The sequence below is a fragment of the Frankliniella occidentalis genome, unplaced genomic scaffold (genome assembly GCF_000697945.3).
Source record: "Frankliniella occidentalis isolate FOCC.00 unplaced genomic scaffold, Focc_3.1 Scaffold60, whole genome shotgun sequence".
NCBI lineage: Eukaryota > Metazoa > Arthropoda > Insecta > Thysanoptera > Thripidae > Frankliniella > Frankliniella occidentalis.
This window is the reverse complement of record NW_026267190.1, coordinates 1,332,698-1,342,377: the sequence shown is the minus strand read 5'-3', so window position 1 is coordinate 1,342,377 and position 9,680 is coordinate 1,332,698. Positions and strand designations below refer to the sequence as shown.

Here is a 9,680-nt window from a genome sequence, read left to right as displayed (position 1 = left end):
TAACTTACCATCACAAGATCTGTCCCTATATCACGCAAATGAACTTCATCAAGTACAACATGTGAAATACCTTGAAGCATAGGATTATCAGTAAATTTGTGGGCAAACTTCATTCCAGTCAAGAAAGTGATTGTGCCTCCAACTACGGAGGGTAGGATTGTTGCCATTTTAACACTATATCCAATAGACTGACCAACCTGAAAGCAAATACAATTAACATATTCCTGTTGTAGAGAGAAATTTGGACTATCAAAATGAAATGCAAATAAAGTATGCATACATTTTCCCCACGCTCCTTTGCAACATATTTTGCAGTTTCTACTGTAGTTAGTCTGCGGGGTTGAATGACAGCAATGTTGCAATATGCTCCTTTACCGGAGTCAAATGCTTCCTCTAATATAAATTGTGGTACCTTAGTTGTTTTCCCACAGCCAGTTTCACCCTTCAGAATTGTTACTCGGCTTTCGGCAATGGATTCCAAAATTTCTTTCCTAAAAACCCAAAAGGAGGGTACAAAAATTCATCCTTGGTAAAATTAAGAAAACTTGTTTTTCACATTGTATTTTTTTTAAATAAGAAATTTTAGGAACTTACCTATAGTTTTCAATTGGTAAAACTGGCCCTAACTGTTCTTTGTTTTTCTTATTACTAGTAACTGATGTCTGTAATACCTTATTCCATTCTTCCAATTCCTCAGAGGTAGGGAAAGGAATGCCTAAGGTTGGATGAATATGTTCATGCTGATGAGTGTCACCTAAAATTAAATTGTAGGTAATTTTCAGATCTGGACTAGCTTCATTAACTAATTCAAATATGATAGGCACACTATAATTTAAAATAGATTCAATTACTGTACCTACCCATACAGAATGTGTTGCATTCAAGTGCAGAGAGTATTGGAACAATCTCCTACATAAATAAACAAGTATTATTTTTGTGTCTAAGCATTTTCTTCCTCCCAATGGAAACATAGTTAAAAATGTAAAATTGAATGAACCTACTTTTGAATGAACCTTTAGAACTTCATCTATATCAGTCACAATAGATTTATCAAGGCACATAAACAGTTTATTTTTACTGTCTGCAAGATCTGTAAGATTTGGCTGGGCTGATTCATAAATAAAATTGTGAGAAAATAACCACAGTAAAGCTTGTAGACTTGCTTGAGTCCGGGCATTCTGAAAATATACAATACAGTACACGCTTAAGTCCAAAAGAAGAAAAAGTATTGTAAGTCACCTAGTAAATAATAAGCATTTACCACTTTTCTTTTTCCTAATGCAGAAAACTTAAGAGGTTGTGGCCAAGTAAGTTCTAACTCACAAACATAGCCAGTTTTACTTTTCTTTAAATGTTCTTTCAGTATAGATGAAACACCAAGTTTTGAAGACAGTCGTTGATTCAAACTGTTCATTGCTGACAGTGGAAGAGGAAAAATCTCCGACGCTTTAGAAGTGGTATCTTGAGTTGTGAGTAAACTGCTAGACGTTGAATATGATTGGAGCCCATCATGCTGAGTCGTATACAATTTCTTAACTGAATTAAAGCTGACTAAAAAGCTTGGTTGAGTATCACTTCCAATATTCAGTTGACACGGTCGAAAACCTGTAAAGTTGTTTAACATTTAAGAGAAACATAACCTTACGCCTTAATAAAAACATCAACATTCTCAAAAAGGTAGTCATACAATGCCTGTGGAGCCGCAAACTTGTTTGCGACAATATGGAGCATTTCACCAGTGAATTTCTACGACTGACGGAGGATACAAGCACAGAAAACATAGTTTTTTTGGTAAATTATTTTCACGCACATTCTAGCAGAAGCTTACACGAGGTTCAGTTACGTTCAGTTTCTCATATCTTCATCAGTTTCAAAGAGCGTAAACATTCCCTCAAAAACAACTAATATTCTATGAATGAAGGTTTTTATTATTTTTCGTATTATTTTCACTCCTGATAGAAATTTTTATCTTTTCGTTATTGTGTGTGTTTTCTCCGTTTCAACGTTTAATGTAATTTTTCGATGTACTTACATACTTTCATGTGGTGGTGCTCCTGCAAGTACGGCCAACTGTTTGTTTGTGATTGGTCGACGAAGAAGACGTCTGAAGCTTGTGGGTCGTCTGATGTGTGGCCGGCTCTTTCGGCTGTCGTTCAAAAAAGGTATGTTTTCAGAATACTGTTTATTTTCGCTTCATTTTTTCTGCTTGTAAGTCTTAAAACTTAATACATTTGATCTGAACCGCAAATTTTGAGTTATTGATCTCCATGGCAACGTAACCTCATGACTTGCAGAGTTCCTCTCGTCGGTTCGCTCACAGTTGAATTTTATGGGAAGATAAATATTTGGAAGTCATTTGTGCTGCCGCTCGCTTGGTAGTTCAAAGTTTCCTGTTCATGAGTCATTCTTTACTTCCAGTTTGCTTCCTTATAAGTTATTTCCTGAATCAGTCTTTGTGAGGTAGTTGTGGTTGGTTTAGTGGAGGTGGAGGTATGCTTTATTAGATTAGCACTTTGTTGAAAATTACATTACTCTCAATTGGATGTTCCGCTGTTCGGCCTTTTTTCCTTACTCATCATTTCTTCTAGTTATAAGAAAGTGATCAGTCTTTGCTATGAATATTTCTAATAAATTTCTACCCTCAGTTTAATGGGTATCATCCCATTAACATCTGAAGCATTTCGGTTCTACACTGTAAAAGAACAATTTAAATTGTTTCAGAAAAGATTTCTTGGTTTATTACTTTTAAATTTATCTCAAAGCTAAAATATGTCAAGATAATATAGGTTACTAAATTGTTATTCATTATCATTCACATATCAGCAAATTTGATCCAACAAAATATAAACATTTAAATGTTTTAATTTGCAGAGGTCCTGGATATCTAGATTGGAGAACATGATGGGTCGGTACAGGCTCTTGAGCCTGCTTGTAATAGGAGTTGTGCTGCTGTCTCCTTGCTCTCAAGCAGCAGAGAAAGAAGATGATGGGGTTTGTTACGCTTTTTCTACTTAGTATAGTTTAGTCTATCAGCATTCTACTTTCATTGATTTCCAGAAAGAGTAATTATCTATCTTCTATCTTTCTTAGGAGGTAACAGTCGAAGTAGAAGATCCTTCGGATTACACCAGCCCTCAACCCAACGGTCACTACCATTTTGCTGAGAATTTTGATGACATACAAGCATTTAAGAAAAATTGGGTTTTGTCAGAAGCTAAGAAAGAAGGTATTGATGAAGATATTGCTAAGTATGATGGTAAGTTTGATCAATCTTGGTTTTTGCTAGATTTTGATGAAAGTTTCTTCATTTTAATTAAAATGGTTTCTAATTATCAGGTGTGTGGGAAATTGAGCCTCCAGTTAGGGATGGGCTTGGAGGAGACTTAGGCTTAGTCTTAAAGTCAAAGGCTAAACATGCTGCCATCTCATCAAGATTGAAGAAGACTTTCCATTTCCACGACAAGCCATTGGTTGTGCAATATGAAGTTCTTCTCCAAGAGGGTCAGGAATGTGGAGGTTCTTACCTTAAACTTATCGCAGTTGATTCAACTACCAATGACTTGCGTAATTTCCATGATAAAACCCCCTACTCCATCATGTTTGGTCCTGACAAATGTGGAAATGACCACAAGGTTTGTAGACTTAGTTACACTGTCCTTTTCTTAGCTCCTGAATGTTTTATTAATTCAGTTAATGTCTTACTCCTTAGCTGCATTTTATCTTCCGACACAAGAATCCCAAGAATGGTACTTTTGAAGAAAAGCATTGTTCAAAACCCAAGGAAAGGCTGGAAGAACCATTCAAAGATAAGCAGCCCCATCTGTACACATTGATAATCCGCCCTGACAATACTTTCCAGATTAGTGTTGATCACAAAGTAAGTCAGAAATTTTTTCTGTGTTATTTTGGGATCATATAGTTACAAGACAAAGAGATTATGAAGTGTAGGTTACTGGTTATATATATATTTAACTGATTCAACAACATGTTTTATAGATTGTGAAAGAAGGCAGTTTGCTGGAAGATTTTACTCCAGCTGTCAATCCTCCAGCTGAAATTGATGATCCCAATGACAAAAAGCCTGCTGATTGGGATGAAACTGAAAAGATCCCAGACCCAGACGCTCGCAAACCTGCTGACTGGGATGAAACAGCTCCTGCACAAATACCAGATCCAACCGCCACAAAACCAGAGGGTTGGCTGGACCATGAGCCAGACATGATTCCTGACCCAAATGCTGAAAAACCTGATGATTGGTAAGGAAAAGAAATCAAACGGAATTTCACCATTATGCTTCCAAAGTGCATGATGATTCATTGATTTTCTTATTTTTCAGGGATAATGAAATGGATGGTGATTGGGAAGCGCCTCTAATTCCTAACCCAGCTTGTGAGAAGGCTGCAGGTTGTGGAAAATGGTCGCCACCCTTGATAAATAACCCTGAGTACAAAGGAAAGTGGCGAGCACCGCTTGTCCCAAATCCTAATTATCAGGGCCGCTGGAAACCCCGACGCATTGCAAATCCTGATTTCTTTGAAGACAAATCACCTTTCAGAATGACATCAATTGTACGTTGGTTAGATTTGGACGTCAATGTTAATTTTGGAATGGTTTTCTTTTGTAATGAGTTGTCTTGTGTCTATCCTTGCAGTCTGCTGTTGGCTTTGAATTATGGTCTATGTCAAACATGATTCTATTTGACAACCTTCTCATTACTGATGATCCATCAGTAGCTGCTGCCTATGCTGCTGATTCGTTTGACTTAAAGAGGAAGAAGCTTGACCAAAGTGCTGTAAGTATCAGGCTTCTTGATGCATCAGCAGAGTATAGATCTTCCTTCTTAGTTATTATTGAGTATCACACCAACCAATTTAAAAACAAGTCACTTCAATTTTAATTTTTACTTGATACTGGAACTGTCTGTCTACGATTCAAGTTATGGGTTGACCAGATTTCTTTTGTGTGCTGGCTGCAGCAGATTAACTATGACTCTACTGTGTCTTTAGTCTAAAAGATGTTCTACCCAGACACATCCATCCATTCTATTTTCCCCGTCAACATTCTTTTTGAAAACAGAAAACTGTTTGGAGCCGTGTCATGAAGTCTATGAATTACAAACCTGGATGGTGGGCCTTATACTTCTTGTACATCTTGGTTCCTATCTCAGCTTATGTTTGGTATCTCTGCCGTCAAGTAAAGGAGGTATAAAATATAAATGAGCCTTTAGTAGTGTACCCTGGGTTTTGTGAGAATTGATGTGCTTTTCTCCTGTGGCACTTCACATTGATTATAGGCTCACCAATTTAGATACTGTTGTAGTCCTTTATCTTTCCTCTAAATATTACAATACGTATTTATGGTCTGTAGTGAAAACCTGTATTGTCTCCCAAAGACTATTATCTGTTTGAATATGTTTATCTTAGTTTTTATGTTGATTTTCACAGGAATCCCTTGTTACCCGCATCATAAACTACAGCAATGATAACCCCTGGTTATATGCCATCTATATTGTAGCTGTTGGCCTTCCCCTTGTTTTAATCGCCGTATTTTTCTGCGGTTCTTCTGTAAGTGTTTTGCTTTTTTCTCTTTCTAAGTACACCACTTATTCTTTTTCCTTTTATATACCTATCACTGTACAACATAAATTATTAGCATTCTGTCCTGTTTTAAAGGATTCAGAAAATAATATTAAGATGTAGTAATAATTCACTGCTAGCCTTTCAAATGTAATCTATGTAAAGCATGTAAATTGTCTATTTACCACTCAAGTATATTTCTAAAGTTTCTAAATATTTTTAGGAATCAGAAGAAATGAAGAAAGCAGCAAGAGCAAAGAAGACTGACATGGATCTTGCTGATGATGTGCAAGACATAAATGAACTGCAAGATGACTTGCAAGATGACCAGCAGCAGCTTGGTGATGAAGACGAAGAAGATGAGGAGGAGGAGGAGGAAGATGACGATGGTGATGATGAAAGTGAAACAGGTACATTTTCTAGCACAACAGAAAAAATTCTCATTTTGGTTGTTCTTTATCTCAATCTTTGATTATTTTGTTGTTGTTTTAATGATTAAAGGTACAGCTGCCACGTCGTCTGAAACTAGTAGAACATCTAAGACTCAATTGGATCTGCAGGAAAATGAGCCAGTAAGTGCTCAGTTAACATGTTGAGTCCCACATGACCACACATATGGCCACAATAGCATGTAAAATCGGCCCCCCTGGGACTCAACGTGTTAAGACCTTAAATTTTAGTGTATAGTTTTTTCAAGGCTTGTTTGTATAAATTAAAAATTTGTTTGTACAGGCTGCTGAAGGGTCTGGAGATGCTCCCCGTTCACCACGAAAGCGGCGCACACGCAAAGACTGAAATTATTATCCTCTCATCAATCATCACCATGGATGACGGTGATGGCATTCCTACATAGATTTGTTTTAATGCTCCTTTACCATTATGGGGAGATGTGATAAGTGCAGCTTATGTTTCAGACAAAGTTAAAAAGAAAGTTTTGAGTGGACTGATGATTATTCCTTTGTTCATATTGCAATGCAATTTATCAGTGCTTAATTTTTTTTGAGCACACTTCTTGGAATCCCAAAACTACATTATGCATTTGTGGCTCAAGGTTTTTGAGAATGTTAAAGGAAACATGAAAACCAAAAATGGTATTAGAGAATATTAGTATGAATGTTAATCATGTGTTCTTCTGATATTGTCTTGTCATAGTTATTGAAATACCTAAGTTTGTGTATTAGTTCCCTGTGTTAGGTTTAGTATATAATACTGCTACTGAGTTTTGAAATGAGAGATTTGCTGGCACTCTCACTAATTACTTCTACTTGAGCCTTGTACGTAACTGAACTGGTTATTTAATTTCCTAATTTTTAAATCATTTTTATCTTTGTCCTTATTATCTCTGAAGTACCTTGCAGTTTCCTAGTTAATGCATATATATAATTTGAAATATGACCACAGTTTATGATTTTTGATCATTCAAAATCACCGATTAGAATTACCTAACTACTAAAATACTCATAAGACCATATAACAAGACTGTACAATTTAGAAAAAAAGAAAAAGAAAAAAAAAACATTCACTTTCCTTTTTTAAAAAATAATTCATAACCTCACTTGACTGTTAAGTTTTGGATTTCCCCTACGAATTCGCAGATTTCAGTTTGTTAGTGTTTGCAAGGGTACAAAGATTTATAGTAGAAGTTAGGAAGCTGTTACTTTCAAATTTTTAATGTTTATTTTAAAATATGGAAAGTAGTTATTGTTGCTGATCGCTTACCATACCATGTTTGACCCAAAAATGTGCTCATTCAGTATTCACTCACTTCTGGTCCTGAATAACAGCTTACTTTTACACATCAATGCAAGTGTATTGTATTGTCCACTTATAATATCTTGGAAGTAAAATAATTCAATGAGCTGCCTAATAGTCCACATTTATAATTATAGCTGCTCAATCTTCGAACCGTGTGTTTCTGTTTGATGTTGTGAATCATAAATATGCATTTAGTAACAAATGTGTGCTTTAGTTTTAAAAAAATTTATATGCTTTTCAAGTTTGCTATTATTTAAGTCAACCTCAAGATGGTCTTGGGCCGAAGCTAAAAACTACCTTGTTAATATCTTGCTAGCCCACTTGCTTAAAACTGTTATTGAGAATATTCTGGAGAACAAGGCACTTACTTTACAGAGAAAGAACATAAATTGAGAAATTTCTGAACAGTTTGCGTAGCTCTTGCCTCTCTTTACCAAAAAGTATTCACTTCTCTGATTTAGTCCTGGTTCTCATTGATACTACAACAGCCCCATGTAGAATCTATCAGATAAAGCAGTTGTAAGGAGGTCAACTATGTAAGCCTGTTAGGCCGTCTTATGTTATACTTTGCAGATAATGAATTTTATATATATCATCTAAATATTTATCTTTCTATGGTTCTTTATACCTGTCGAAACTTTTTTAAAAAGAGAAATTCATGAAATTACAGTAATAGCTTTGCATACAATATGCCCTTCTTTTTAGTGTTCTACGCCGTTTGCTTCAGCTCTCATAATTTTGTTTTCTTTATTAAAAAAATGTGTATATCAATGAATTGCTCATTGAAAGCAGGCATGAGTGAACTGTCTTATGTTTTATGCTGAGATCTAGTCATGTTCATGTTATGATTGATAACATTTCTTACTCATGTCTGTTTCAGATCTTGCTATATAACTGGATGCCTGTGAATCTGGGTGTACAATAAATAAATTGATTTCTCTATAAATTCGACTCCCAATTAACCTTGAGACAAACTTTAATTTTCCTCGCGCTGTGGTCTGACGCCGACGCTACAGCGGAGCCGGCTGCTGCTGCTGCTGCTGCTGCTGCTGCTGCTGCTGCTGCTGCCGCTGCTGCCGCTGCTGCTGCCGCTGCTGCTTGATATCAGCGCTGTTAAGTGAGTGGGAGGTGGACGTGAGGTGCCACTGCCGGCCACTGCCATGCGCGGGGGCTGCACGGCTAGTGATGAGAGTCCTGGTGGTTTTGCTCCTCACCGCCATAGGCGAGGGGCACAAGGTGGCCACCACAGTAAAGGAGAAGAGCATCCCCTCTAGAGCCAAAGCGACAGCCAGGATAGCTGCGCGTGCGTTCGTCGATGAAACGGATATGAAAGCCACGACTTCGCAGGTAAAACCTGATCAGGTACAACAAATGGCAACAGAGAGTGACTTAATGTGACGAAGGCTCACTACGCCCGCAGATGCTGCTTGTCCAGCCCGTTGTACTCTCCATATTGCCGGTCGTCTTGCAAGGGGGTCACGCAGGACAGCTGGGGAACTTCAATACAAATTATGCCATACTAGGAAACCTACCGGAAAGCTGGTCGAACGGCGGGGGACAGCAAGGACCTGGTCCGGTAGGCAGTGGGCAAGCAGTGGGTAGCTCCAAGCAAGTACCTCCTAAAGCTGTGGAGGGGCTCATGGCGAGCGGTCAGACACAGTCCGGGTCGTCAGGGGGTGGACAGCCAGGTCAGGTAGGCAGTGGGCAAGCACGGGGTAGCTTCAAGCAAGTGTCTAAACCGGCGGAGGGACTCATGGCGAGCGGTCAGACACAGTCTGGGCCGTCAGTGGGTGGACTGCTGGCAGCTGGTCCTCCTGGAATCGGACCTACAGGGGGTAGCTTCCAGCAGGCCAGCAAAACTGAAAAATTGGCTACAGCAAGCGGCCAACCTCAGGCTGGTCTACCTGGTGGTAGAATATCAGCACTTGGCTCCCCTGGAATCGGACAAACTGGAGGCAGCTTCCAGCAGGTCAGCAAAGCTCAGCAAGAAACTATGGCAAGTGGCCACCCACAGACTGGTTTTCCCTGGGGTGGAATAATGGAAGCTGGCCCTGCTGAAATTGGACAGTTAACAGGAGGTAGCTTTGAGCGGGTCAGCCAAACTGAGAAATGGGTTGTAGAAAGTGGGCAACCACAGGCTGGCCAGCCTGGGGGTGGGGTCTTAGGACCTGCCCCCCTTGGCATTGGACAAATAACAGGAGATGGCTTCCAGCCGGTCAGCAAAGCTGAAATAGGAGGTATAACAAGTGGCCAATCACAGACTGTTCTTCCAGGGGGTGGATTTTTAGGGGCAGGTCCCCTTGGAATCAGACAAACAGGGGTCAACAAAGCAGAGCAAGGAATTATGGC

At 38.6% G+C, this 9,680-nt stretch overlaps 3 protein-coding genes across 5 annotated transcripts in view; 2 read left to right on the top strand and 1 right to left on the bottom strand.

The window, feature by feature from the left end:
- Positions 1 to 1,866, bottom strand: part of LOC113209740 (ATP-dependent RNA helicase DHX30) — an 11,753-nt gene extending 9,887 nt beyond the window's left edge. The window contains exons 1-7 of the mRNA XM_026427409.2: positions 1,688 to 1,866; positions 1,262 to 1,605; positions 1,002 to 1,178; positions 861 to 909; positions 595 to 754; positions 281 to 491; positions 9 to 197 (exon numbers count right to left, since the gene is read on the bottom strand). Of these exons, the coding sequence (XP_026283194.1) occupies positions 9 to 197; positions 281 to 491; positions 595 to 754; positions 861 to 909; positions 1,002 to 1,178; positions 1,262 to 1,605; positions 1,688 to 1,781 (1,224 nt within the window). The 5' untranslated portion in view covers positions 1,782 to 1,866. The remainder of the gene's footprint in view (positions 1 to 8; positions 198 to 280; positions 492 to 594; positions 755 to 860; positions 910 to 1,001; positions 1,179 to 1,261; positions 1,606 to 1,687) is intronic.
- A 135-nt stretch (positions 1,867 to 2,001) lies between these two features.
- Positions 2,002 to 8,277, top strand: LOC113209739 (calnexin). Of its 3 annotated transcripts, none has more exons than XM_026427408.2 (12): positions 2,002 to 2,162; positions 2,872 to 2,991; positions 3,091 to 3,256; positions 3,337 to 3,632; positions 3,710 to 3,877; positions 3,997 to 4,256; positions 4,337 to 4,568; positions 4,652 to 4,792; positions 5,445 to 5,564; positions 5,800 to 5,986; positions 6,078 to 6,148; positions 6,309 to 8,277. In XM_026427408.2, the coding sequence occupies exons 2-12, from the start codon at positions 2,899 to 2,901 to the stop codon at positions 6,369 to 6,371; spliced, it is 1,797 nt and encodes a 598-aa protein (XP_026283193.1). In that variant the 5' UTR covers positions 2,002 to 2,162; positions 2,872 to 2,898; the 3' UTR covers positions 6,372 to 8,277. The 3 variants fall into 3 exon arrangements, with proteins under 3 accessions (XP_026283193.1, XP_052123860.1, XP_052123859.1); XM_052267899.1 differs by lacking the exon at positions 2,002 to 2,162 and adding an exon at positions 2,340 to 2,490; XM_052267900.1 differs by lacking the exons at positions 5,445 to 5,564; positions 5,800 to 5,986; positions 6,078 to 6,148; positions 6,309 to 8,277 and adding an exon at positions 5,077 to 5,223.
- A 186-nt stretch (positions 8,278 to 8,463) lies between these two features.
- LOC127748689 (uncharacterized PE-PGRS family protein PE_PGRS24-like) overlaps positions 8,464 to 9,680 on the top strand; it is a 7,344-nt gene continuing 6,127 nt past the window's right edge. The window contains exons 1-2 of the mRNA XM_052267868.1: positions 8,464 to 8,678; positions 8,752 to 9,678. Coding sequence (XP_052123828.1) covers positions 8,517 to 8,678; positions 8,752 to 9,678 — 1,089 coding nt within the window. The 5' untranslated portion in view covers positions 8,464 to 8,516. The remainder of the gene's footprint in view (positions 8,679 to 8,751; positions 9,679 to 9,680) is intronic.

Coding starts and splice junctions, on each gene's coding strand:
- LOC113209739 (XM_026427408.2), top strand. CDS start 2,899: ATGATGGGTCGGTACAGGCTCTTGAGCCTGCTTGTAATAGGAGTTGTG. Junction 3,633..3,709: donor AATGTGGAAATGACCACAAG/GTTTGTAGACTT, acceptor CTTACTCCTTAG/CTGCATTTTATCTTCCGACA. Junction 4,257..4,336: donor GCTGAAAAACCTGATGATTG/GTAAGGAAAAGA, acceptor CTTATTTTTCAG/GGATAATGAAATGGATGGTG.